The sequence below is a fragment of the Trachinotus anak genome, unplaced genomic scaffold, assembly GCF_046630095.1.
Source record: "Trachinotus anak isolate AG129_WGS33_773 ecotype Australia unplaced genomic scaffold, CSIRO_AGI_Tana_v1 ptg000024l, whole genome shotgun sequence".
Taxonomy (NCBI): Eukaryota; Metazoa; Chordata; class Actinopteri; order Carangiformes; family Carangidae; genus Trachinotus; species Trachinotus anak.
In genome coordinates this window covers 2,243,441-2,270,410 of record NW_027273875.1, presented here as the reverse complement: position 1 = coordinate 2,270,410, position 26,970 = coordinate 2,243,441, and the positions used below count along the sequence as shown (strand labels likewise).

The window sequence follows — 26,970 nt, the reverse complement described above, 5'->3', positions numbered from 1 at the left end:
TTGATCAGAGCGTGAGGCTACGATATGGGACATGGAGGAGAAAAATCTTTACGAGAGACACCAGTTGCTGAAGCAGCAGCTGAAAGATCAGTACTTCCTCCAGAGGCACCAGCTTCTTAAAAAACATGAGAAGGTAAACCAGTGGATCGTACCAGCACCTAAGTTTGCACCGTTCTACACACATTTAAGTTTTGGTAGTGAGTAAATCATGTGATCAAATGTCAACATCAAGTATTGAGTCACAGGAATTCATTCCCATTGGATTTACCAGGTCAAACTGAATTTTATGTTCTGCTATCCAACATGGAGTCCATGTATATCTTCTTTCTGTGTGACTACAGGAGAAGGAGCAGATGCAATGCTACAATCAACGAATGATTGAGATTCTGAAAGGCCGCCAACAGCAGGAGAAGAACCGGCTGCCTAAGATCCAACGTGGCGAAGCCAAGACCCGAATGGCCATGTTCAAGAAGAGCCTCCGCATCAACTCGACGGGTAGCGCCTCAGAGGACAGAGAGAAGATCAAACAGGTAGAGGGAGAGACTTGTCTCACTCCATATTTAAGCACAAAGTTAATGATGCAGTTAGTCACTCCCTTTGTCTCTCTCTGTAGTTTTCCCAGCAGGAGGAAAAGCGGCAGAAGGCAGAGAGGCTGCATCAGCAGCAGAAACATGAGAACCAGATGAGAGAGATGATTGGTCAGTGTGAAAGCAATATCAGAGAGCTGCTGCAGCTACAGGTGACGTATCTTTCACACACACTACTTTACTATTCTGCATGCCATTGTAGATCTTTCTTTTTGTCACTTTTTTTTCACTAAATTAGCACAATAAATGGCTTGCAGTTGTTAACAAAAGCTTGGTTTTTTGCTCCAGAATGAGAAATGTCACCTGCTGGTTGAGAATGAGACCCAGAGGCTGAAGCATCTGGATGAGCAACACAACCAGCTGATGAAGGAATGGAGGGATCAGCTGAAACCCAGAAAGAAGGTATGTTTCCCATCACAATGTTATTACACTGTGTTACACAAAACAAATCACACATTTTACTTGCTTTTCTTCATGTTTGTGTTTTAAATTGAACGTAAATGTACATTAAATATGTACTGAAAGTGTCAGATAGTCCTGAGTTAGTCTCTACATATCAGAAGAGAGTATAAGGAAATGACTCTACATCTAATAACACAGCTGATTTGAAAACAAAAACAGCTAGAGAAACAGTTCCCCATTTTGGGAAATAAGTTCTAATGCTGAGACTTGTATGAGAAGATCGCTGCCATTGTCTGAACTGGATTAAGTATGGAAGGAGAGACAGGGGCCAATTAGCTTAGCTTAGTTTGGTATATAGACAAGGGGAAACAGCTAGCCTGGCTCTTTTCAGTTCAAAAATATGTCTAACAGCTCTAAATCTCACCTATTTAACATATTGCATCTCCTTTGTGAAATCTGTAGGTTACACAAACAAATGAAAAAACCCCTTTAACGATTTTATGGAGGGGTTACATACTGGAACTGTCTTCATGAAAAGCAGCCGGCTGCAGAGATTTCATGCTAAACTACAATAATCTCCTTTGGCTCCAGAGTGATACTTAAAGCTCAGATAAGATCATGGTATCAGTCTTCCTCTTGGCAAGACAACAAGTCAATCCAAATTAAATAAGGACTGCAGAAGACACTGAGGAACACAATATAATAGTTTTTCCTATCCAACTGCATGTAATTTGACAAGTATAAATAAAGTTTCCACCCCTCTATGTAAGCTTGGTCAGATGATCTTTTATATATTTTGGTTTCTAACCCTCCTAGGCCCTCGAAGAAGAGCTAAACATGAAGAAAAGGGAGCAGGAGGTTTTCTTCAGGATGAGTGAGTGTGCTGATTGCCCGAACCCCAGTTCTCCCAATAAACTCTCCAAGTTTGTGCCTTTCCAGGACTCGTCTACCACATAAAAGCAGCTGCTGTGATATTGCACAACATCGCTTGGCCACTGATAGCACCTGCACATAAGCGTACACACTCTCACCCATACACCCACAGCCGTCACAGTTGTCTACTGCCTTCAGTTTTCATTTGCTTTGCCAGTAATGGCAGCATGCCTATCCCTCCATTAGGTTCATTTATTGTTTTAGTGAATATTTATGTGTTGACTCATTTTTCTTTAAAAGTGTTGTAGTATCTTGAAACTCATAATGTGCTTTGTGATTCAGTTACATAGTATCTGCTTCCATACAGTGTTCTGATTTACTTTCTTAGTGCGCTTCTTATAGCTCACCAGTGAAACATGAGGATAACATGAAACAGTGGCTGTTAGTTTGGGTGAGTTTTAGATACCAAACTAATTATGAGTCGTAATAATTAAATATTGAGGAAACATTTTTGGTTGGGTAGTAGTAGCACCCAGCAAGGGAATTTCATTTTGCATGATGAGGAAGAATGTTTGTTTCTGTGAAAGCTGGTGAGCCAGAGACTAAGCACTTTTTGTTTACCCCAAATTGTCAGTGCCGTCTTCCAAATATGACCAAAAAGACACCAAAATATTAATGATTTACTCACTTTTTTTTCCATTTTTCTATGTCCTTTGTCTTATTCACCTGTTAGGCCATGAGTCAGATGCATGTCATTTAGCTGCCAAAGTCTGCCTATATTTATTTTTACTGATAAAGATTTATCACTGTAAATGCTAATTTTAATATTTTCTTTCTTTCTTTTATCAACACCCATGGTATGAAGGACGTGTTCATTATTATCTTGTTTAAAATGGGGGATGAGGCTAAATCCAAAGTTATCAGAATGTTTAATTTCTTTTAAATGATTATTTAGGAATGAGATTTTAACAGACAAGGGAAAACTAATTGTTATTCACATAGTGTTGATGTAATGGCATTTGTTATTTTTCTGTTGTATTTTTCCTGTAAAATCATTCACACTGGATGGGAACTGACAAAGCCAAAGCAAAATACTGTTATGTTCTTTAAAAGATGTTAAACAGGGGATTTAATTCTAGATTTAAAAAAGGTTTTAAGTGTATGATTGTTATACCATGTGCAGTAAATATACTGCCTGCTAACCAAAGTGCAATATTACATGTATGTCTTCGCTAACCTTAAAGAGGTTGGTTTTCTTAATTTGCCTTCCTTTGCACTGAGAGGGAGAATAATATGAAGAGTTCAACCAAAAACAGATGTATTGGCATTTTAAAAGGGACACTGCTTAAAATGATTTAATCTTCTTTTTTTTTTTTTTTGATAAGCAACAATTTATGGGTATAATTTGTCAAATGATGATCTGATTTTTGGAAATGTAACTCTTCATGTAATTTTTAGGGGAGTGCAACAATTCAGTCTGCTGTAAGAGGCATCTAGATGTTAAATCTTCCACTGAAACCTAGTGCAGCTGAGGAGGTTGTTGCTTTGTTTAGGTGAGAGAAAGTGTTTTTAAAACAGTTTGGCCTGCAGATTTATGTAGAACCAGGTCAGCAGTCAGGTACAGCTTAATCTCTGTCTCCCTCTCAAACTCTGTCTTAGAAGTATTTAAAGATGTTGTAAAAATTCCCTTTTCTGTCATGTTTAATAGCTCCATCTGGGTCTTCCTCTCTGCCTCAGTTTACATAACAATGTTTGCATGGAGGGGGTTGTGAGTGTGAATGAAACTGTATCAGAAGGAACCACTGTTGTAAATAACTCTTAATAAATGCAGATTTTCTAATTTCTGGATTGAGGTGGAGGCTTTTTCTAGTACTGTGGCAGTTAACACCATCAAAGCACACATCTTGTTATGTCATGCTATGAAGACTTTGACATGATGCAATGTTGTCTGATGACATGATTTCTTTTCAACTCCTGATCTGGGCAAAATGTGAACATCTGGATCTTACTTTCGGAAAATTGGGACCTTGAAGAAAAAGGTAAGAGGACAATCGCTTGTTTCATCCAGTAGTTCCACTTTATGTAGCTATATCTAATCTTGTGCTTTGTTCTCATGATACAGTGTAGCAGAGGTTACCAGCTACTTTAACACCTGCAAGAACTGGACCAACACAGTGTGAAAAGAAACACTGCGGAAACCACATAGTTTGGAGGACATTTGTGTAGGCACTAAGCACTGAGGCTAGAGCTGTGCAATCAGAGCCTATTAACACATCCTTCAGAAATGGCAATATTAGCATTTATTTGGAGTCATGTTTCTGTCTACTAACAAATGTAAGTTCAATTTTCACAATTTTAGCTCTGTTTAGTTCTCTGCCAACTTTTGAGGTACATAGTATGGCACTTTCACTGCCTACTAAATGGTTTATTGTGCTCAACAGCCAGGTGATAACTGCTTGCCATTTGGTGCTCGGCAGGTTGCGTTCGGTGGCTTTATCGGAACTACTTCTATGAAAATAACTGTCTGCTGCAGCTGGAAACAAGGGCAATGACAGTGATGAGACTAAAACTGTAAAATTACAGGCTGTAAAGACGAAACACTGAGCAAAATGAGGCTGAAACACTTTGAGTTCTGTGGTTGTTCATTGTTAAAGGTGAACTGTGACGTTTTCTTTTAGACAGATTTAAGTTATATTTACCTTTGGTGTTTCTCTCCAAATGCTCTGTGCATCCTTGGTCTAATAAACAACTTAAAAGTATTTCCTTTATCATGAAACATCTGTAAAGCTGATTTTTTTTTTTTTTTTTTTTTAAACTTTACATCCTACATAATTTATCATCCCCCAAAAAACATTCAAGCTGTAAACATTTCTCTCATGATTTTTGAAATACCAATTCAGACACAGTGTGACAGCTGAACTGAAAAATCAGGAATCTTTATTGACTTAAGTAAAAGGAGACTCAATGTAATAAAAAATACATAGCAAAAAAGTAAATAAGATTACAATACTGAAATGATGACACCATCAACCCACACATTTGCTTTGCGCTGTACCTTCCTTTCTTTTGTCCACATAAGTTATACCTTAACAAAACAGTTTTAAGTGTATTCAAGTTGTTCTTTTTTCATAGTTGGTAACACACTGTCATTTCTGCATAAAACATGGCTGGCAGGTGGTGTAACATTTAAGCGACTAGAAGCAGAACAGAATCTGTGTTACAGCTTGTAGCTTTGTCTGATTGTGTCCAGAACCATGAACATACTTTTTTATTTTCCAATTTTGCTTAGTTTTAATTTTGTAAATCAACACTTATTTTTCTTTTTTCTTATTCAAAATATCTGGACAACCTGATGTGAAATTACCAGCCCCTTGTTTCACATACTTTTCAGAAATCCCATAACTCAACCATTTAAATTCCCTCTTGACTCTTTCTTCATCTCCCTCCATCAGTACAGAGTAAAAGACCTAACAGATGGACCATTACAGAAAAGTGATAACAGTTCAGATATGACTCTCATTACTGTACAATAAAAAATAATTTGCTATACTGACCATGCTTGAGACCAGTCAAGCATTAATGTAAAACATTATTTTTATACAATGGTCATACTTTGCTGTTGTTTGAGCACCAAACGTCAGACTGTACACTTAAAATACTGTAAATCATTGCACAAATCACTATAGATCTCCAATTTCTTACGCCTGGTCAGACATCTGGTACAGATATGCAGATGTGCTCAGCAAGTCACACTTCACACTTCTTATTTTTGGGTGCCAGAGAACATGATTATGTTAAAATACATAAGACAGAGCTTCTTTTCACCTTCTCAGTTTTGATGTTCTAGCCTCGTCTTTACATTGATATTTTGTTACAGTGAGTACAAAAAAAATGGCTAATACAATGGCAAGTAAAATTAAGAAATAAAATGCACTGCGGCATTCTCCCCCTCTCCTCAAGCATGTGTAAACCTTAAACTTAAACCTCATCTGATATGACTGAAAAAGTGCACATCTGTTCCAAGTCACTGCAACATTAATTATGCAGTCAAAGAAAAAAAGCATTACAATAGCACAAAAACGAATATGCATTTTCCTAGTATAACAAACAGCACTTCTACTTGGCAAAGACATCTCTTTTAGTAACAGCTAATAGCACTTGAAAGCCCACATGTAGTCAATGAACTCCCTTAATGAGTTCATGTGCAGTCTTTGTCTAAGGGATTTATGATTTTTTTTTTCTACTGCTGGAGAAAGACTGGCTGGATTTTGAATACCTAGTGCTTTCTCCTGTGATGTAGATTTTTGATTTTTAGTTAAAGGTGTTTAAGATTCCGGCAAGGACTATGTCTACAGTTGCATACAGTTTATTCAGCACTGAAGCACTCTGCATATAATATTAGGCACCATATCATAGAAGGCATGGGTGTTGATACATTTATCGCTGTTATAACGCCTAGCCTTTGTAATGGCAGGACTGGCACAGGCTTCAACTAGCATATGCAAAGCAAATAACTTTACCTAATATTTTATGTACTATTCAGATAAAAATAAAAACAAGTAAACATTGTTATTGCTGGTTCAGTTTAGGTAGAACATCCTTATCAAAATTAAACATAACAAATTTGTCAATTTAAAAAAAAAAAGGTACCTATAAATAAAAAAAAAAAAAAAAGCTAATTAGCTACAAAGTAGTGATAATTTGTTCATTTAAATCCTTAGTTTATTTATTTATTCATATAGTCATGGTTTTGAGACCACATTCACCTTATGGTTTCTTGCTCAGGTAATTCGAGGGGATCCAGCTCTCGACTTCTTCTCCTACATTTTTACAGAACCACCAGCCACTACTGTTTTTTTCCAGCACCTCAAACACTGTACCCACCTTGAAGCCGGATGTTTGTTCATCCCCTTCAAAGTCTGCCATAGCTAGATACAGCTCATCCTTACTCGGTTCCTTGAGTAAAGGCGGAAGCTTGTCCTTGGGTGGGCCAGGCTTCTCACTCTTCAACTGGGGCTTGGGAGGAATTGGGACTTTATTAAACTTGGACTCTTCTTTCTCTTTGTTTGGGGGTGGTGGAACAAACCCTTTGGGTTTAGGGGGAGGGGGTCTGCTGAGTTGGGGTGGTCCAGCCCTGGGAATGTCCTGGGCTTCTTTCAGAGAAGATGGAGGTTTGAGCTCAGTTGGACTGGATGGGTCAGTCTTCTTTGGAGGAGGAGGTCTTCTTGGAGCCATGGTGGGGGGTCTCTGAGGTGGCTCCTTGTGGGGAGGCACTGCTGGTTTTGCGGATGGGGATGATGACCTCTCCTGACTATGACCATTAATGTGTTTTGGGGGGACTTTTGGCTCATCACAGTACTTACCATTGTTGAGAGTAGGGATATGGATGGGGGGAGAGCTAGGAGGTGAACTGGGGTGGGAACTACTTGCTGCTGCTGAGGTGTCATTCTGATGGTTCGCCTCAGCTGCAACAGAGCCGAGATCTGCAGGTTTTGACGGCCTCAGCTTGCTTCTCAGGTTGGTGATGTCTAGTTTGTTCGCTGCTGGGGGATCTGGCTTTGCAGCTGGAACAGGTTTAGGTCGAATCACAGGCTTGGCCTTCATAAACACTGATGGGCCAGGTGCCTCTGGTTTCTCCTCCTGCACTTCTGATTTGGGTTTTGGCGGCTGTTTAGGTACAGGTTTCAGATTAAACTTCTTAACCTCTTTGGCAGAGATCTTGTGACCACATTCAAGGCCCATCTCATTCCGAAGATGAAGAGCTTTGCTCTTATCTTCTTTCTTGGGCTCTGCTGGTTTGTCTGGTTTGAAGGGGGCTGCCTTGGGTGTAACCAGTGGCATGATGACCCCAGGAGTTGGTGGCTTTGGGGGCAAATGTTTGGAATGATCAGATCTTGGTTTCTCTGCTACCTCTAATTCAAAGCTCTTATTAATGGACTCCCGTCGAGGTGGCAGAGCTGGTTTCTCCTCAACTGGTGGGGCAGCTGGGGCTGGAGGCAAAGGCCCAGTGAAGGCAGGGGCCCCCTTGGTGGCACTGGATTTCCAGTCTCTCAGCTTAGGCCGGGCACAGGACTCAGTGGCCGTGGTTGGCTCATCTGGTAAAGGCTTGGACCAACTGTCATCTGTGCCTGAAACATCTGAAGAACCACCATCTTCCAGTCTCAGCTTCTCCATCTCATTGGGCAGAGGGGCAAGGAAATTAGGTCGCACAGCATTACTGGTCTTCTTATACTTGTCAATAAAGTTGGCAGGGGCCCAGCCCTCCTTGTCATCTATCTGGATGTACCACCATCCACTTGCATTCTTCTCAATCACCTGGTAGATAAAAAAGTACAGTCATTTCATTTTACTACATCATTAAAGATCAGACCAGAAAAATAAATAAAATTTGCAAATATTTGTCCAAACCAATGTTTATAAATATATATATATTTTTTTTTTTAAATATTTCTTCATACTTCATTTTAATATGATTTTTGGGAGCACCTGACCCACCTCAACTTTAACTCCGGCCTGGAAGCTAATACCATCAGGGATAGTGGTCTGGAAATCTGCTATGGTGTAGAATTCTTCCTCAACCTGAGGAGGAATGGGTGGCTTGGGTAGGTTTGCACCACGGGGCTGTGTGACAATGAGAGAGAGATGTAAGGTTTAAGTTGAGAAAAAATTGAGGGCTATCTTCTAAAACAACAGAATGCTTGTCGTGTCAAATCTTACAATGGTAAGATCTCTGCGTGGAGGAGGTCTCTGTCTTGATCCCACTTCTGTGGAGGGAAAAGACATGTTATCAAAAATTTTGTTGAGGTCTACATTTGCAAAGCAGCAGTGCACAGTCCATCTGAAAACTTGTGCACTATGAAATTGTCACACGTTTCGCATGTCGGTTTTAATTTCCATTTTGATTCAATTTTAACTATTTGGTCCATGATTTTGGGTTGGCAATAAGACTAGCCTAAAGCAAATCGCTACCTTGTCAAATGGTGTACACTTAATGACATAACGTACAATACATATTGCATTCTTCCTGGAGTGTTTTTATATCTCCTGGCATTGTTTATTTTTACACTAAAGATAGACACTTTTTGAAATATGAATAAAATGTGAAATTAATTAGCAGAATCACAAGCTACCCCCTTTGTTAAATTCACTTACTACTTTTGTTGCTGTCAGAGAAAAGTGAGAGCCTGTTTTCTTTCTGGCTGTTGTCCTTGTTCTCTCTTGCTGCATTGTTTTGCTGCTGTTTGGAAAACCCGTCTAGGTCATTTGTACTGGCATGAGCAGCAGAGCCTGCTGACTGCTTCTGGCTCTGAATGTCCATCTTCTTCAAGTAGGAGGCTGGGGCCCAGCCCTCACGGCCCTGGTACCTGAGTAGAGGAGAGATGTACACTTAGTGGCTTCAGCTGAGATGTACAGCACTGTCTGGCTAGACTAACTGGCAAACTGTAGACAAATGAACTTCTTTCTTTAGTTTATGCATCTTTTTATATCTATGATATTAATGTTTTTAGAGCATCCCCAACATCTTTAACAGGATATATTGGCAAATGAATGTCACTGATTTGAATTACCTGATCTTCCACCAGCCCTCCAAATTCTTCTGAATCACCTCAACAATCATGCCTCTCTCCAGGTCAATCTCATCCTGGTCCCTGGCCGAGTATGGGTAAATCACTGAATACTTCTCTTCTAAAGGCAAAAAAAGACAATAGTGTAAAATATAAGAACATAGTGTCTGTTTTGAATATTACTCTGTACAGATTCACAAAAAGGGGAGCTCAAATAAATGCTGACATAGGGTAAAAGCTTGGGAAACAAAGCACACAGTTCAAAATACTTAGTCCAACACAACCCTCTCCCTTTGTGTCTTAAGATGAGATATTGTAGTTGCTACAGAAGTACATTGGCTTCACATCAGCTAACTGATTAAATGAGGCAAGGCTTGAGCAGCATCTTGTGGAGTGAGAAGATGTAAGATAGACACATGTGAAACACACAAAACACACATACATCCTCCACAAATACTGACCACAAACAGGACAAACTTGTTACTGTACTACAAAAGCAGTAATAACTCCTTTTTTTATTATTATTTCTACTATAGAGTTGTAAATCTACTGTACTGATCTACCAAGTGTTTATTAATGCTGGTTAATTGAAATGATAACACATTTTTGTTTATAACACACAAATACACAATCCACTTTGCATGCAAGGATTTAATTTACATGCTTGGGTCTCTCATGCAGCATACATATCATGCATACACATAAACAACCATGCACACAGTCGTGTATGCGTGTGTGCACACACACATTTAGAATAGGGGGAAAAGAAAGGCGTGCGCTCCACCTTGCCCAAAGCCTGTGCTGAATAGATCCCCTAAAGTTCTGCGACGACCCACGTGCCTTGGCAGTGACCAGAATCTCCGAGGCACTGATCCCAGTACAGTAAGTGGGGCAAAATAGGAAGTGAACATTACATGTCATCCTGGTGATCTTTTCATCCCAAATTAAAGCATTTTCAGTATTGGTGGAAGAAGAAATCAAAGTGGTACTCCAAGCAGTCTCGGTACATAGAGGGATTATTTGTCAGTAAATGGGTACATTTGCTGATGAATAATCCATCTATGTTTGTTCAAAGTTTGTGTTTTCTTTTTAATCACTGTATTGTGTTGTTATTTATTCCCTTCTGTTTTTGTATTGTACTTCTAGACATCTGTGATAATCTCAGTGAATGTGGATGTTAGATTTGAGAGATTCTCTAATTTCAGGGCTCTGAGGGGTGACCTTCCCAACCACCACAGGGCAGCCAGCTCAGTGTCCACTTTTAAACCACATACTTCTCAGGCTTTCCAAGACTTGAAATATGGTCTGTAATTTGCATCTTGGCTTGGTACATGTCTTTGCTTAATATGGCTCCTACCATGTGCTATACAATATCATTCTTTTAACATCTACATCACATTCTTTATGGAACTTACCCGAATGCCATAGATGGAGTTTTTTTTTCCCTATTTGTTAATATTTTTGTTCAAGGGTCACCTTTTTTAGTTTATTATTGCTTACAAACTGTATATTTGTATTAATGAGAGCTCTAAAATTCAGGTAGTTAAACATATTTGGACTGCTGTTTTTAAGGGCAACTTACAATAGCATGACACACATAACACACATCAAAACATCCGTTGACCACTGACCGAACCTTGAATACTTCTATTTATATGTAGTGTCTGGTGTGCACTATAGGAGTCAGATGTTGTCTGCCAAACGATACAACACCACACGTGTGGTGTATTGCATTGTAGAAGGCGGCAGCACTTTGTCAAAATTGCATACAAGTACAGTTTAACTTCTACTGCAGTCACATTATACCAAAAGTAAGAAAGAACCTGCATGTACAGTTGGGTTTGACAGTAATTGTTACATGGCCTCTTTACATCCTGCACAATATTGAATGAAATCAACAACCCCCGGAGGGAAAGCTTTATGTACCTTCTTCCCCTGGAAGACTGAAGTCATCAGGGTCATCCTGTGCCTCGAGGCAGGTGGCAGGAACCCAGCCCTGGGCATCATCTGAGCTCACAAACCACCACCCTGAATGAGCAGAATATAGATAGATAGTTTAGATATCATGACAGAACTCATTTCATTCAAGGATTCATGGTAATTCCCTGCTGTAATGCATGACAAATAAGTGTGGCCGTTCCATTTAATATTTAATTCAATATGTAAATTGAACAGTGAAATAATCTCCCAAATACTTGTTGCACACAGAGGATGTTTCCCAGCATGCCTCTGTTCATCTACTATTGATTGCTGGAAAAAAGGAATTTAAAGGCACCACAGCTGTCCACCAAAGCTACTGACGTTTCCACCATCGATTTTAAACCAGTTACTGTTGTACAATCTAAAATTAAGAAAATAATGAAAGACTGTACTAGATGCTGTATAGAACTTACCAGACTCATTTTTCTCAATGACCTCCACCACCTGGCCCACGTGCAGGCTGATCTCGGAGCTCTCCTGCTTTTCATAGTCTGTTACTGCCACATACTGGTCGAGGAGGAGAGGGTCTGCTGAGGTCGAATCTCCTGTTAAAGGGAACAAATTGGAAAAGAGGCTCATTAAGTTCTTTTCTCCTCCTACTCCTTTCTTAAGCGAGCTCTGGATGAAATCTCTGTAATGTAAAAAAGCCTCTACTCATTACCTGTTATTCACTGGTGATCTTTGGTAATATTTGTTAATGTGACATCAAGGTGATGTCCGTGAAGTTGGAATCATAAGATTATATCTATGTGGCTTTGAAAAATGTTTTGCCTCGCCCTGACCGAATGTAATATGACCTTTCAGAATGTCAGATTTAATACACACTTCAAAGAACTTTATTGGAAATCCAATTTAAGCATGGTCTGTACAAAACATCTGTGGAGCTAAAAAAAAGTGCACAACTCATTTTTGATGAAATGCCAAGAATAATTCCGAAAGGTCGAAATTTTGCAAAAGCTCCCAAGTACAGGGTTTAAATGAAAGGAGGCTTATCTACAGTATGGAGATTCACCCAGACATGAAGCAGAGGAGGTAGCGGATGTGATTGGAGAGATGATGTGAGGAAACAGACAGAGGGATAAAAAGGGAATTTGGAGAATGTGAGTGAATAGGGAAGTTAAGGTGTCAAGGGTTAAGTCAATCATCAACATGGCTGTGATTTCCATAGAGACACAAACCAGCACCACTAAGACCCACCACCGATGTTAGCACCAAGCCAGTCTGTGGAAAAACAACTTTTTATACATGAGGGCTCACAATACCAGCAGAAGTGTAACTGAACAAAATACCTTTTGGTTGACGAATAGCACATTGAGATTTTAACCTTTATGCCTTTGCGTCAACAGCAGGTATGGTGAATGGACTTTAACCAACCACAGCATGCAGATCACTGAAGGTGCTGACGGACAGAGTCTGTAGCTCATAGTCAGACAGAAGCCAGGTCTGACCAGACAGGAAAAGTTAAATGTGATGTGAAGATCTGAAACACACAGATGTGTTAAATTCCAACTGTTTAGTTCTTATAACAGCCTAAAATCACACAGTTTGTCTTTCCATGAACATCCTTCAGTGAGCTGCATCAAACTAGACAAACGGATTTAATCAAACAAGTGATTAAACTGATATAAATTCTAAATTCTGTCAGTCAGAAATTAGAGTAGTAGTTGTGTAAACACATGCAAAAGCAGGACTAGAGAGAAACTAATATTTATATATCTGGTTGAGTTTAATTAAAAGAAAATAACCAGTTAACCACCTTAGATGCAAAAACTTGAAATTGACTTGCAATATAAATTAACAAAATTCACATCAATTCAACCCAATGCCATTCAAGGACACATTGGTATAACATTGTTTAGCATTTATATTATTACTTTGTGATGTTCAATTAGATTTCCTAGTCCCTTTCCATTCTAATGATACTTTGCACACACACCAATCGAAACGGCTCTTTGGTTTCAACCATTTCCATTGAACTAAACCAGTTACTTCTAACTCTAAGCTTCCATAGTGGAGAATTATTTGCGTTACATCACAACTTGATTGTGCCTGATGCTGAAGACATAGCCAAGCTACATTATGTGGTCATTCTGCCATCATCTTCAGTCTTTTCGACTCTGTCTCACCAATACCTAAATACACCCAAAAAATGAGCCACACTGGGTCTTAGGTCCATCAGTCACACTGTATGATTTACAGAACCAATGCAAGCCCCAAGCCTTCAACAGAGCCACATCCCACCTGCCCAGGCCAGGGAAGGAGAGGGGGAACAGCCCACTAGCAACCCGCTGGGTCACACACACAGCACGACCAACCATGACAGCGTGTTTACTACCTCGCTTTAGGAAAGTAGTCGCTCTCTCCACAAACCCTGATGGAAAGGAAAATGAATGGAGAAGAAAACTGAAAAAAATGACATGGATGCAACTTAAGAATATTAGATGAGTGAAGAGGATAGAGAGGATATAAAAAGAAACAATGGCAAAGGTGGTTTCTTTGTAACTGGTACTGTAATAGTCAACTCCAGAAAACATTTAAAATACTTGAGTACAGGCAGAAAATGTATTTGTTAATGAAACAAGAACAATAGCTCTGGTGGAATCAATGGCTTTGTGTAAAACTCAGTGACCACTAGATGGAGGTAATGTCACATTATATACTACAGATGACTTATAGAGGACTTTATTCTTAAAGAAAAAAGCCTGATTATCTTTCTGTGCTGTTTTCTTTCTTTTCCCGAAGATAAAATGACACCCCATAGCCCAGGCTACTGAAACCCATTTTCATTTAAAATACACAAATAAAGCTGCATCTTACCTGATTTCTTCTTTCCGATGGGTTCCCTAGTAATGAGAGGAAATCACATTACTACCAGGAAATAAGTCAATTTGCAGAGCTAAGGATATCTCCCTGGACAACCAATACTATTTTAAATATTTAAAATAATTCACATCAACTTATAGATGTCACAAAATATCTTTGAAAAAACTAACCAATTCAGAATCACTACTTTCACTGGAAATGTATCATTCAATTTATATTTTGCAGGAATGACCCTTGTAAAGAATGAAGGGTTTATCTTTGTGTTCCAAGAAGATGTTTGGTTCTTGTACTTATGAATTCACTTCATTATACCACTACTGCTGTTACTACTACTGTCTCAGTCACTGTTGCTGTTTTCAATTAGTGTTACACCAATCTGGCACAAATGATGCTTTTTAAACAAACTCTGTATTGACAAGATTTAATCAGTGTTCACTTTGTTCTATTATTTTATTTTTGAATTTGTCAACAACACGAAATAGGTGTGATGCCCTCCGGCAAAGAATTAATAATAACTGCTGGTATTATGATTTTGTGTTAGATCTGTTTCACATCTGATAAATATAAGAAAAGAATCTGTCTCTCTGCCCCCCCCCCCCCCCCTCCCTCTGATTCAAGGCAGTGTGAGTAAGGAGCCTCTAGATGGTCTGATGTTAAATTCAATACAGCATCTGCTGTGTCTGGTTTAGACATTAGCCAGATAAATAGACCATCACTCCACAGAGGCAGTCAGGAGCTGATTCAATGTCCAGACTCCCTGAAAAGTCAATGGCAGCTAATGCTTAGTATTTTAGTCTCTCACTCGCTCTGTCTCAGCCTCCTTGTTATCTAAATATTGCTCCCTTACTTTATGGCCTTCCATCGCCTTCTCTTTTTCCATCTCACATCTTCCATGTCTGCTCAACTCACTCCTTCATCTCCCTTAATCATTTTCCTTGGCAGCTACTCCTTGTTCGCTTCCCTGCATCAACATGAACGCTCTCAGCCACAAAAAGCACTGTTCAATCGACACAACTGTTAATTGCAGAGGCTCAGGTCTCAATAAATCTTTATCCATAAGCGTGCCCATTAACGTACTATAAAAAGAAATCCCTCCCTGAGCCAACCAAAGCAATACCAATGACTTGGATTATTATGGAAGAGCAGTGTGCGTGTGTGCGCGTGCATGTGTGTGTTCAGTACTTGTATGTGTATGCTTTCCGTGTTTTGAACTGAGGTGAACCCACGGTCAATTTATTTACACCGGACACAACCACTAACTGACCCTTGGCCTAATATGATTATTTTAACTACTTTATAGTCTCAAATCAAATGAATCCTCCCACTCTCAGTTGTCATGTTACTCTGGGGCAGGTTATAAAAAAAGAACATCACCATTAGGGCCAACTTCAATTTCAACTTTCATGGGAAAATTCACATTAGACAAACATGGTTGAGTCATCTCCACTGATATGACAAATGGGAGAACAAACTGTAACTACAGTCATGAAAACTCACTTTGCAGGTTTGCTGTTACAGAAAAGAAGCAAATAAGGTGACGTCTATCAAAGCCTCTTCTATAGGGCCGTATATGTATGTGTTCGCTCTGGGCTCTGATTATGGGAGACCTATTAAACATTACCTATGTAATGTAATGTCTACAGACCTATTAAAACAAAGTAAGCATAAGAGTAAGCACACTTGTACAGTATTGATATGAATGATTAATGAAATCAATCTTCTCAACATCTCTCTCTCTGTATTTCTTACTATTCCCTCCCTATTCCCTCTCTATTCCCTCTATCCCCGCCTCAACCCACTCTTTCACCTCCTCCTGTCCCCATTGTATTTGAGCTCCTTTTCATTCTTTCCATCCAGCTCTATTTCCATCTTGGCCCACCATCTAATTCTATTTCCTTCCCCTATGATCTCCCCTACTATCCCTTTTGCTTTCATTATTCCATCCTTGGTGCAACCCTTCCTCTTTTCTGCAGACACTTCCCAACTAGCCCGTCTTTTCTGGTTCTGACTCTCTACTTCCTCTTTGCAGTTACATACTTCTTTTTCCCCCTCCTCTAACTTTGCTGCTCTTAAGGAGAAGGTCCAAGATGTCCCTCTCAGTGCAGGAGATTTATAGGCCATGATAAATCTTCCCTCACAGTGGCTGCTGTGTCTGTACACCAGCCCTGTTGTCAGTCAGCCAAACAACAGGCTGCACTAGCAGAAAACAGTAATCCAATTTCAATAAAAGACAAACCAAGGTCTTTCCCATATTCATCCGCCTCAAGTAAATGCTCCCTCTCTTTCCTGCTTCTCCCAACACATGCTTGGGGTTTTGTATGAGGGGTAAGGAGGTATGTGTCCTTGGCAACCTCATTGAGAGAGGACAGAGGACAAAGTGTGTGTGTGTGTGTGTGTGAGAGAGAGAGAGAGAGAGAGAGAGAGAAAGAGCTGGAACTATACATACAGATCAACAGTTGATTCTTTCAGACATAATGTCCATCTGCTATCAGACAATTCCCAATGGCATTTCAGAGATCTGTCTGATTATCGTATACCTGATAGGCAGCCACTACAAAGCTTAAGAAGATTCCCCTGAGAATTGCATTGCACTATTTTATAATTCCCCTGGTATAAGGTAGAATGGTAGTTAAGTACAGCACTTGAGTAAATGTACTTTGCAATGCTGTAAAAATGCAATAATTAACACAAATTCACATAAGAAATAGGAGTGGTATAATGTTGCACACCTATAAATAAAAATATAATACTTAAGTGATGTGTTGATGATTACATCGCATAATGTTATTTGCTAAACTTCACAAGTAGCAGTACACAGTGAGTAAAGGGCTGAATGAACACAGACTGTCACAGGGATTGTTTGATTTTTTTTTTTTTTTTTTTTTTTTTTTACCAACAAAGAGCAGAATATTTTGACAGATGTTGTAATCACAAACAATCAACACACAGTGACTTTTTTGGTCAAATACTACAGTGTTAAACATGAATGTTGAGTGGGGCTTCATTTTGCAATTTCAGTGGCTCAGCGGTTTTTCTGAGCTGTGTCAAGGTGACTGGACACACTTGAGCCATGCCAGAGAAAGTGCCTTGCTTAAGGGCAGTACAGTAACTGGATGTTACTGTAGATTTAATTAGAGTAATTTAAAGAGACTATTGTTGCTCAATGCAAACACTAAGTGGAAATTGATGCAACAGTTCAAGGGATATCTCAAAAAACAATAAGTAAACATTTGATGAAGTACTAATTTCTCCTGTAGTGACTGGCAAAGGAGTGCACAGTTACGTTATATTCATATTATTAGTACAGTATAGTTGTATGGTATTAAGTCTGTAGGAAAAAGATTGGAACATGGTGATAGACTTTCATTTATCTGACCAAGATTTTGTAACCGTGTCTTGCAAATTGAAAAACTCACTCTCCTCTTTACATGCTACCTTACTGCTTTCCCAGCATGCACTGGTGCCATATATAACAGGACCTGTCAACTAATTTTCCTGCCGACTGAGGCAGCTCCTCAACACCCAGTGCCACGCATCAGTATGTGATGACAGAGAGGTTAAAAGTAATGCCTCAGCTGACAGCTGTTGGTGTAAAAACCATCTCAAGGGTTAAAATGTGAGCCCTGTGTTATGATCTCTAGGAAACCAGCCACCCATAACCTCCACTGCCCTGAGGGTGCTGCTAACTTTAATCACAACACATTTGCAACCGTGGCCTGTGTGTGAAGCTAAGTGTGTATAAACACATGCTTGTGTGTGCTGGACGCTGGCATTCATTGCCCATTGATGTCTTAGTTTTAACACATAGTAACTGTCAGCACTCGATATAACACTGATGTGTTGAGTGAGATCTACAAGAGAGACCAGAGCAGGTCTGCATACCTTCAGAGCAGCCGCAGTCTCGGCTGTCTGGAGCCTGGTGGCTGAACTGAGCTGCAGCGACATGCTGAAATGCTAACTCAGCATTTAAAAAAAGAACCCATTAAATGTGTTTATGCTTGAAATATCCAACAGGAAGTGGTGCAACAGTATGAAATCATGTCCATTAGACGATGTAATGAATGCTCATTACTGGCAGACTGGGGGTAAATGCTGACGGGACATGACATGACATCAGTCAGGGGAACAAAGACGGGTGTTTCCCATCGTTATGTGAGTGTTTCTAACAGTTGAGACGATGTGTGCGTGTCCATGTGCGGTACTTACTCCTTGGGTGGGTTGAGGTCTTCAGGTCTGGTCTCAAAAAATACTCTGACCTCCTCGCACTGGGAGATGTAGACCGGCAGCTGAATGAGGGCCTGCAGGCACAAAGCACAGCAAGAAACTTAGGCAATCAAACAAACTGACAATTACAATCACTTCAGTATATACAAAGTCAACCAGAGGTGAAATGAGTGTCTGGCCTCCTTTGTACAATATTTAAGGGCATTTTCAGTCTACCCTCCTGTGCTGGGAGACGTATTATAGTGTAGAAAAGGCATGGAGCAACTGGTTTAGCTAATGTTCATATGTCATAAAGTTTGTCAGAGAAAATATCAGTATGGGACCCATTCATTTGTGTTTCAACCACTTTTCCACTGCCACATTCTTCATGGTCAAAGAATAGTGCACTTGCACTTTCAGGTGACATATAAACCTTCAAGGGAGTTAAGTGCTTTTAGCATTTTTGCGTATGCATGGCTCACCAGCAATGTCTCCTAATATAGTGTCTAGCTTCTCATATTTATTGTTATTGTCCCCACTGGTGTGTTTAGTTTCTAATCTGAAGAGCAAAATGGGAGATGATTTCAGAATGAGAGTTTTACATCTCTTTGTGAAATATTTTTCAATTACACCAGCTGGTTCTGTTCTCTGTCTCCGGTCCTGAGTTCATTGATCCGGCTCATCTACCTTCCTCCCTCATCTTCTGCCTCTGTGGAGGATCACTAGCAGCAGACAGATGAGCCCTGACAACACAGCTGGAGATGAAAGACAAACAGCCACATTCAGTTTTCTCTTTATTGGTGTGATCTCTCTCTCTCGCACGCACAGCTAGTCATGTTATTGCTCAGTTTTATTTTCAAGGCCTCCCCTCCTTTTTTTTTTTTTTTTTTTTTTGTTCCTTCTAGAGTCTGTGCTTTATCTGCTTCTTCTAATCTGTCTTTCACTTTCTTTCAACCAAACCTCTTAAGGGCAGCAGTGACACAGATAATCACCTTAACAGCCAGATCCCCCAAAACAGAAGAAAGAATAAGTGCCGCCAATGACCCTGTGGTGATTATCTCTCTTACTGTGAAGGGATCGAGGCCACTCCTTCTCCTCCTTCCATTTGCTGGCTGGCAAAGCTCAATGCTATCCATCAAGCCACCTCTGCTGGCCACTACCTCTGATTTTAATACTCCTAAGTGTTTCAGGTCCGTTCTTTAAGGTAGCAGAGTCTCTGTCTGTCTCCTCTTTGACACACAATGATATAATGGCAGGACTGACGGATATGGAATGGAAGCCAAAGACCCAACCAAGGTGTCCTTGTCCCATGTGCCACATTTGCCTTGTCATACTTATGACCATAAATTCATGCCAGCTGAAATAAAGGAATGGGACTGCTGCCATGGACAAAGTAAATTTGGTGTTTTCCATTAGGTGCAAAGTCATAAAGCGTGTGAGCAAGCATGTGTGCCTCCCATACATGTTTGTTGATTCATGGTACATACAATATCGTTCGCTTATTACACGTCAACATGACCTAAAACATCTCTCTTTTTACAGTGGCTTCCTCCATATCTTGAGACGCAGACACTCAGCAGCTGATTTAAGAGTTTTTACTGGTGACCTCCAGAGGACCCTACAATGTCTAGTCCTGCAGCCCAGAATGCTGCGCTGAGCCTGAGGTCAGAGAACTGGCTATCCTCTCCTCAGATTTATCCCTCTCCTTGTGTCAGCTGGTGGCCCGTCCACTCATTACAATTCTCCCCAGGGAGGAGACGGGAGGGAGGCTTAGGGTACATTACAGCAAATGGACTTTATGGGTGTTCTTTACAGCAGGCAGCATTAAGGTAATTGTGTGTGCCTGCATGTGTATGTGTGTGTGTGTGTGTGTGTGTGTGTGTGTGTGTGTAAGTGCATGTGTGTTTTCTCCAAGGAAAAGTAGGTAATGGAAATGCATTCCTATAAAAAAGGTACAGTACACTGTGACTGTATCTGTGCACGATAACTTTTCACATGTGGACACTTACATCAAATAGGGATTGTCAGTCAACAACAAAGGAGGTTTAAGATGTTATATTGCTGTGTCTGTTACATCTGAAAAGCATTATCCACTAAAAAATGTATTCATTATTTAAAATTGAAAGGGCTGTTCAAAAAAAAAAAAACAGTGTTTGGTGTATTTCCTGGCCCCTGAATAAAGGACATTTAGAGGCATTATTTATGCAAATTCTCAATGTTTTTACTCACACACAGATTATCTTTTCAAATCTTTTGAATACTGACAAATCAAGGTCAGATGGGAATTGCTTTATTACTTTGTGGGCTTTTTGATGTGATTCATTTCATCAAGCTGTGCGACCTGGCTACTACCCTAGCTCAGCAGTCTTACTCTTGTTTTATGCAAACAATCCCTGATTTCATGTTTTTTTTCTCTCGCTCTCTTTTTTTTTATCCAACTGTTTTTCCTGACTTGAATGAAAACATAAGGGAAACACAACCAGGGAAATTCCATGAGTCAAGTTAAAGCCTCAGCTGCACAACAGAAGGGCTGACTCAGCTCTTCCCCAAGAAAAACATGAAGTTTCACCTTGTTAACCTGACTGAATGTAGGGGTGGATGAAAATGCCGTTTTTTATGCTTACAGTCAAGTTCGGATTTGTTTCAGCAGTTGGTGTATTACCCAGCATTCACTGCCAAAGCTGAATCCTGAGATCCAAGCTGTGTGATGCCACATACTCGCATACTCTGAGGTGCTTTGACCTCAAATATCAACATCACTTAGCCCTGAACCACATCCAAGACCATTCAAATCCATCAGCCCTGTATTTTTTTCTACTCTTTTCTAACTTTTCAGGCATTTCGACAGTAACAACTTTGTGCAGCAACGCGACTGATGTAAAATTGGCTCAACTATTCCCATAAACATCCACACCCATAGACATGAACCAACAACTCGATCCATTCCTCCCCCAAAACTCTTATTTTCCACATAAGTGGTTAAAGATGTTGCCTACACCAGCTGTACATTCCTTTAACCCCTCAATGACACTTTGTGGAGTATCATACATAAAAGCTTTTCCTTTTACTTTGAGACCTTGTAAATTCCTATTTGAATGCAGGAAAGAAGGAGTGACAAAAGGTCTGTCAGCACAGCACCAGAAACTAATTTGTACAGTGATTTTTTTTTCATGAGGCCCTTTATGAGGATAAAACTATATAGGTGAAAATACAAGAAGGCGTGAGTACTGGCTAAGTCATAACTAACTTGTAAAAACATCCCCAAATTTTCCCTCTCAGAGAGAAATGAGGAGGTGTGGATGGTTCAGAGGCCCTTAGGTAAGCCTGTGGAGTTTAATAAAAACATAGCCTATGGGCTGTGGATGTGCTGACTAGAGCAAGCTCAGCACCAGCGAGCGCTTTGCCTTTGGCATGACTCTCTACTGATAGCAACCACCACAACAGGAGATACAACAACAGCTCATCTTCCTGGGGTTTTGAAATACACAAGCGCTGTTTCACACCTACATTGTGTGACTATGGCCACAATATCTATTTTCTAAATGCCTGACCATAAAAAAACATGACAGTGTGATGGATGGCAGACTCATTCCTTGGTTAGTGCAGATAAAGAGAAAATTACAGTTTTGAAATTATTTCAACAGGGCCAAACTTTGTATTGTCGCTAAGAAGCTGAACATCAATCATAATGCATTCATTTAGGTTACTGGGGTAACATTTCCATCAAATTGTAGCAATTAATTTCTAGTTATTGGCAGTTTTACAGTCACAGCTCTGCTACAGTGGAGCCTGAGTCAGTACAGCTGCATTTTTCCCCCTTCCTCAAGGCCAAGTGATTTATCTCTTTGGTAAAAAGCCATGTAATGGGCTGGATAATGCACAGGTTTTACATTATTTTTTAATTTTTTTCTGTAACTGATGGAAAGAGCTGTGGTATTTCAAATGCTAACAGACACCACCACACATTAGACCATTCTGCCCATTCTGTCTTTCGTCTGTCACTGGCAGCAACCTAACAGCATAAACATACAATTCATAAATTCTCTTGTCCAGTGAGATCATGATGGTTACTGAACATCTGTGTGTTACGATGAGATCATCCTCTCATTTAGCTATAGAGCAACTTTTTTTTTTTTTTTTTTTTGCTTATACACTATTGATCCCCTGAGAGAAATTCTCCTTTAGTTTGTCTGCTTTTGCATGGAGGTCAGAGTCTCTGACTAAGCACCTGGGGAGATTTTAGGACTCCTCAGCAAGCCTTTGTGCCTGCTGTCACCACGGCCCGCTCTAGGCAGTTCAGTATGGTACACACTGCCAATTTAGAAGGCAAGGACAATGGCATTATTCACACAGCTGTTATTGGAAAAATGTAATCCTATAAATCTTGTTATGTAAATCTTGCAGTGTGGCTATCAGCTTAATTTTAATGACTATAACCATGTGTTTGACTTATGTCAATGTCGGTGTGTGTGTGTGTGTGTGTGTGTGTGTGTGTGTGTGTGTGTGTGTGTGTGTGTGTGTGTGTGTGTGTGTGTGTGTGTGTGTGTGTATGTTTGACAGCTGGAACATCTGATAGGTGAAGGTAATGGGATACAACTTTGACAAATTTGGCACCATCAAAAACCATGACACATATTCAACAAACAAATAAGTTCTCTTGAAACCAGATGGTGTGGTTCCTATGTGTTATTCTGAATGCTCTGCTACTCGTGTTGCTCATATACACAGAGGCCATGAAAAGATTATTTTCCATTTTCCTGTTGATGACTAAGTTGATACAGTTTCACTCTGTGGGTGGGATGGTTGTTTTTCTTGTCCTGTGACCACCAAGGTGCTTTCTACCTTGATTTTGGCACTTGACGCTGAGGGTGCAAATGCTCACTGGTTAGTGTAGTGTTCATGGACGTTCAAGAAATATGACTAGTGCAGACCTCTGGGTTTAAGTCACATATTGGTCAATGCACTCACCCTGCAGTACTCGTTGATGGGCCTTAGCCTTTTCATGGCCACATCTCTGATATGGCTTCTTCTAAACAGGATCTTCCCTGGAAAATAGAAGAAAAAACAGATTTAGAAGTCAACAGAACAGAAAATCTAAACTTATAATCTTTTTCGGTCATCAATATAAATTCTTAAAATATGCATAATCGTGTACATAACCTGTATTTGACTTTTACACACTGTACACAAAAGCATAAACCATTATTAAATGAAAGAAAACGCAGAGCTTTTAAAAAGGACAACAAGGACACAGGCTTTTAGAATACATGGTTAGTGAATTAGCATGCAGATTCAGTGGCATTATCAATATCACTGACAGCACAATGAGGTGCGTAAGGAGCTAGGTGAATAGCTGGCCTTTCCAAGTCATGAATAAATGATTTTGGGAAAGCACGTTAAGCTCGCATGACAGCTTAAATGCTGCTCCCCCATTCTTATCTCCAGGCACAAATAACCTCAGGCACAGACGAGCTGGATCGCCATAACAATAACAAGAAATGGCTACAAATAGGCCTCTTAAAACACTCTTCTAACTTAACGGTATGCAGGAAATTTCAGAGCCAGCATCTATTTTCTCCTCATGGTAGCTGCTGAAGTTTCTCTGATAAATTCACTGAGACAGCACTAATGCAAACATATAAACTGGGCAGGAAGTCAAAGCTGTAACAAGATCCTGAATGAAAAAGAGGGAAATGTTTTTAGAAGTTACTGTATCACCACCATCAAGGGGCAAAGGTATTTGTTTAGTTTGTATATAAAGCAGACTTGCTGAAACACGCATCAGTCTCACAGGAGGTGGCCACTGAACAGTTAACCCACCTACAGCTCCAACGCTTCACACATGTTGCTAAAAATGGCCTTTTCTGCTTCCTTAACCCACATAGTGCAAAACCACAAATGTTTGTTTTGTTTTTATATTTATGTGTATGTGTGCGTGTGTGTGTGCGCGCGCGTGTGAATGACAGGAAGGTAGATAGAGGCACAGAGACACTGGTTGTGATCATCACAGTGTCTGATTATGTATATTTATGCCATTGTGGCACTGCTTGTCTGTGAATTGGACTAAAGACTAAGGAAAAGAATGGCACATATACGGAAAGGAAACAAGAAGAAAATGAAGGATGTACAAAGAGGTGGAGACTGCTGAGTGGATAGATGTGAGCTGACTTCCTCAAAAAACCACCTAGTAGTTGACTCAGGTGGGCGTCAAAAACGAAGCCTAAATTACAGGAAATCTTTTTTCAGTACATGTGACTAAAGATGTGATGGAGATGGAAGATAAGAGAGGGTACCTCACTATAATATCAAAGAGCTGGACTGGCTCTGGGGATTAATATAACTTCCACCATCTCATTTGAGCTAATATTATGTAGATGGGACAACTGTGTGACAAAAGGCAGACCTTCAAACACGTGGGTGTTCCTGTAGCTTCTCTTCTTGTGGCTTTTGTTTGGTAACTTCAATTTTTATTAACCACGTCAAAGTAAATATCTCAACAACTATTGAATTGACTTTGCACGAACATTCATGCTTCCCAGAGGATGAAAATAACCTAATTTTTCAGTAGGTTTGTCCAGAGGGGAAGCGTTCAGTACTGTGTGAGGGGGACTGTTAAAAATGAGATTGACTGGACGAAGAATGAGAGAAGACGTTCCAAATCTCTTCGCTGTTGGCAGAGCGGCCGAAAGGACACACTGTCTGCACAGCTCTTGAAAACTGAAGAGTTCTGAAAGTCAACCCCCGGACGCTTACTTCTCTTCCTCCTCTTTTTCTGTCTCTTTCTTCCTCTCCTCCTCTTGTCACTCCTCAAACAGAAAGCTTTTTTGACAGTTTTCCAAAGCTCTCTGGGGTCAGGAGAGAGGCACTGACTCAACACTGCCCGCTCTGTATGCACGGCAACTCATGGGTGCAGCCGATGAAAAGGGCTTGTTTGGGGAGAGAGGAGGGAGGGGAGGAAAGCTGCTTGGAGCCATGGCTGAGGCAGGGTAGACTTTACGGCAAATCTTAGAGCCAGCAGTGACCAAGGCTATCAAACAGCTTTTGTTTCCTGGGGGAGAGCGAGGAAGGTGGCAATAGAAACACGGAGGATCATTGAATAAATGAATTCCTCTTGGTTTTTCACTATATTTTGCCTCTTCAGGGAGATTTTAAGTAGCTAAAACCCTTTACATAATACAGTTCTGTAGACGTAATACTCCAGTCAAAGTATTAGGTTACAAAACTGAGCACTTGAGCCTTCAAGTTGAGTTTTGACCTTGTAAAGTCCAGTTAAAGGAAAAAAAATAAGATAAGCAACAAGCAGGCCTTTTATGGGCACACACTGTAACTATGTAATTATTAGGTCTATGTATTGAAATGTCCAGACCTCAGTTACTAAAGAAATACTCTTAAAACAGCTTTGTAAGGAAAATGTTCAAATGTTGTGTCATTTTTATGGCCAATATTCAAGATCTGAAATACTCGCTGTCAGCTTGCAGATTTCTAAAGTCATGGCCTGACATATTATTACATGAGCTGAGACTTCATTTGAAGGTTGCTATGACAAAACTTGAGACCTCGGTTAAAACTTGCTACGAACATAAGACAAGACTTGGACTTGGACTCAGGTGAGACTGGTTTGAGAGTTGCTTTAACAAAATTTGAGAACTGACTTGAACTTGTATTGAATGACTTATCACTTGTTATAAGACTCTTCTGAAATGACTTGACAGTTGAGTTGGACTTGTTGGACTAGCTGTGTGTGTTGCAATTATTGCATTCTAGGGTAAGTTGCTGACTAAGGGCACAAACAGCTTCATAAACTGCCATAAAAGTCAGGTCTACAACTGATGCATCATGTGAAACAAATTGAAGTAGACGAGAGCAGTGATTACTTTTCCCTCCAGACAGGAGATGAATGTGATATGAATGAGGCATAAACAACAAAGTCATGGTAACTGTTCAGTTATTTTGTGTTTTTGTGCCATTCACAGCCTGGGAAATGTAAGTTATTCAGCTCCACAGAATCGTACTTGACCTTTTCCAACATACTATGCCTCCTACTGTGGCAGGCAGAGAGATCCCCAACACACCATAGTAGCTGAAACAAGTATGTACTGTAGATCTATCATTAGGAGGAAAAGGGGGGAAAAAAGTCAAGCAAAATCACAAATTCATAGTCTACTTCTCAGATCCAAGTTCACGAAAAAATATCACCTCTTCTATCATTCAGGGGCCCTGAAGAAACAGACCCACATTCCAGCTTGGGTTCTGAGGCATAGCTTAACAACCCTAGCTTTGGATAATTGGTCAGGAGCATATCAGCTCTTTTTCAAAGGCTGACCTGCTGACACTGCTGTAAAGGGGTCTGGGTTAGACAGATCAAATTCATCACTTTTATCTAAATATCATGCACGAACCCATCAAAGAAATCTAGCACTGTGGGAGGTATTCAAATAACAAATGGCCTATTTTGAGATAACAAAACAGTCAACCTCCTGTTAGGAAAAAAATAAGAGGATATAGGTTTAAATGGCCAAGTTTTTGGAACTTCTAAG

The 26,970-nt window shown here is 40.0% G+C and overlaps 2 protein-coding genes across 5 annotated transcripts in view; one reads left to right on the top strand and one right to left on the bottom strand.

Moving 5' to 3' along the window:
- The window catches only part of stk10 (serine/threonine kinase 10), a 41,835-nt gene extending 38,125 nt beyond the window's left edge, over nucleotides 1-3,710 (top strand). Inside the window, exons 16-20 of the mRNA XM_071460534.1 lie at nucleotides 9-133; nucleotides 342-530; nucleotides 614-739; nucleotides 876-989; nucleotides 1,806-3,710. Of these exons, the coding sequence (XP_071316635.1) occupies nucleotides 9-133; nucleotides 342-530; nucleotides 614-739; nucleotides 876-989; nucleotides 1,806-1,946 (695 nt within the window). The 3' untranslated portion in view covers nucleotides 1,947-3,710. The remainder of the gene's footprint in view (nucleotides 1-8; nucleotides 134-341; nucleotides 531-613; nucleotides 740-875; nucleotides 990-1,805) is intronic.
- A 1,072-nt stretch (nucleotides 3,711-4,782) lies between these two features.
- The window catches only part of sh3pxd2b (SH3 and PX domains 2B), a 39,529-nt gene continuing 17,341 nt past the window's right edge, over nucleotides 4,783-26,970 (bottom strand). The window contains exons 4-15 of one of the 4 annotated variants that reach the window (XM_071460536.1): nucleotides 23,402-23,478; nucleotides 18,437-18,528; nucleotides 14,225-14,250; nucleotides 13,743-13,778; nucleotides 11,821-11,952; nucleotides 11,354-11,455; nucleotides 10,212-10,295; nucleotides 9,431-9,548; nucleotides 9,015-9,226; nucleotides 8,580-8,626; nucleotides 8,358-8,483; nucleotides 4,783-8,177 (exon numbers count right to left, since the gene is read on the bottom strand). In XM_071460536.1, the coding sequence (XP_071316637.1) occupies nucleotides 6,630-8,177; nucleotides 8,358-8,483; nucleotides 8,580-8,626; nucleotides 9,015-9,226; nucleotides 9,431-9,548; nucleotides 10,212-10,295; nucleotides 11,354-11,455; nucleotides 11,821-11,952; nucleotides 13,743-13,778; nucleotides 14,225-14,250; nucleotides 18,437-18,528; nucleotides 23,402-23,478 (2,600 nt within the window). In that variant the 3' untranslated portion in view covers nucleotides 4,783-6,629. The remainder of the gene's footprint in view (nucleotides 8,178-8,357; nucleotides 8,484-8,579; nucleotides 8,627-9,014; nucleotides 9,227-9,430; nucleotides 9,549-10,211; nucleotides 10,296-11,353; nucleotides 11,456-11,820; nucleotides 11,953-13,742; nucleotides 13,779-14,224; nucleotides 14,251-18,436; nucleotides 18,529-23,401; nucleotides 23,479-26,970) is intronic. The other 3 variants (XM_071460538.1, XM_071460537.1, XM_071460539.1) reach the window with 3 other exon arrangements.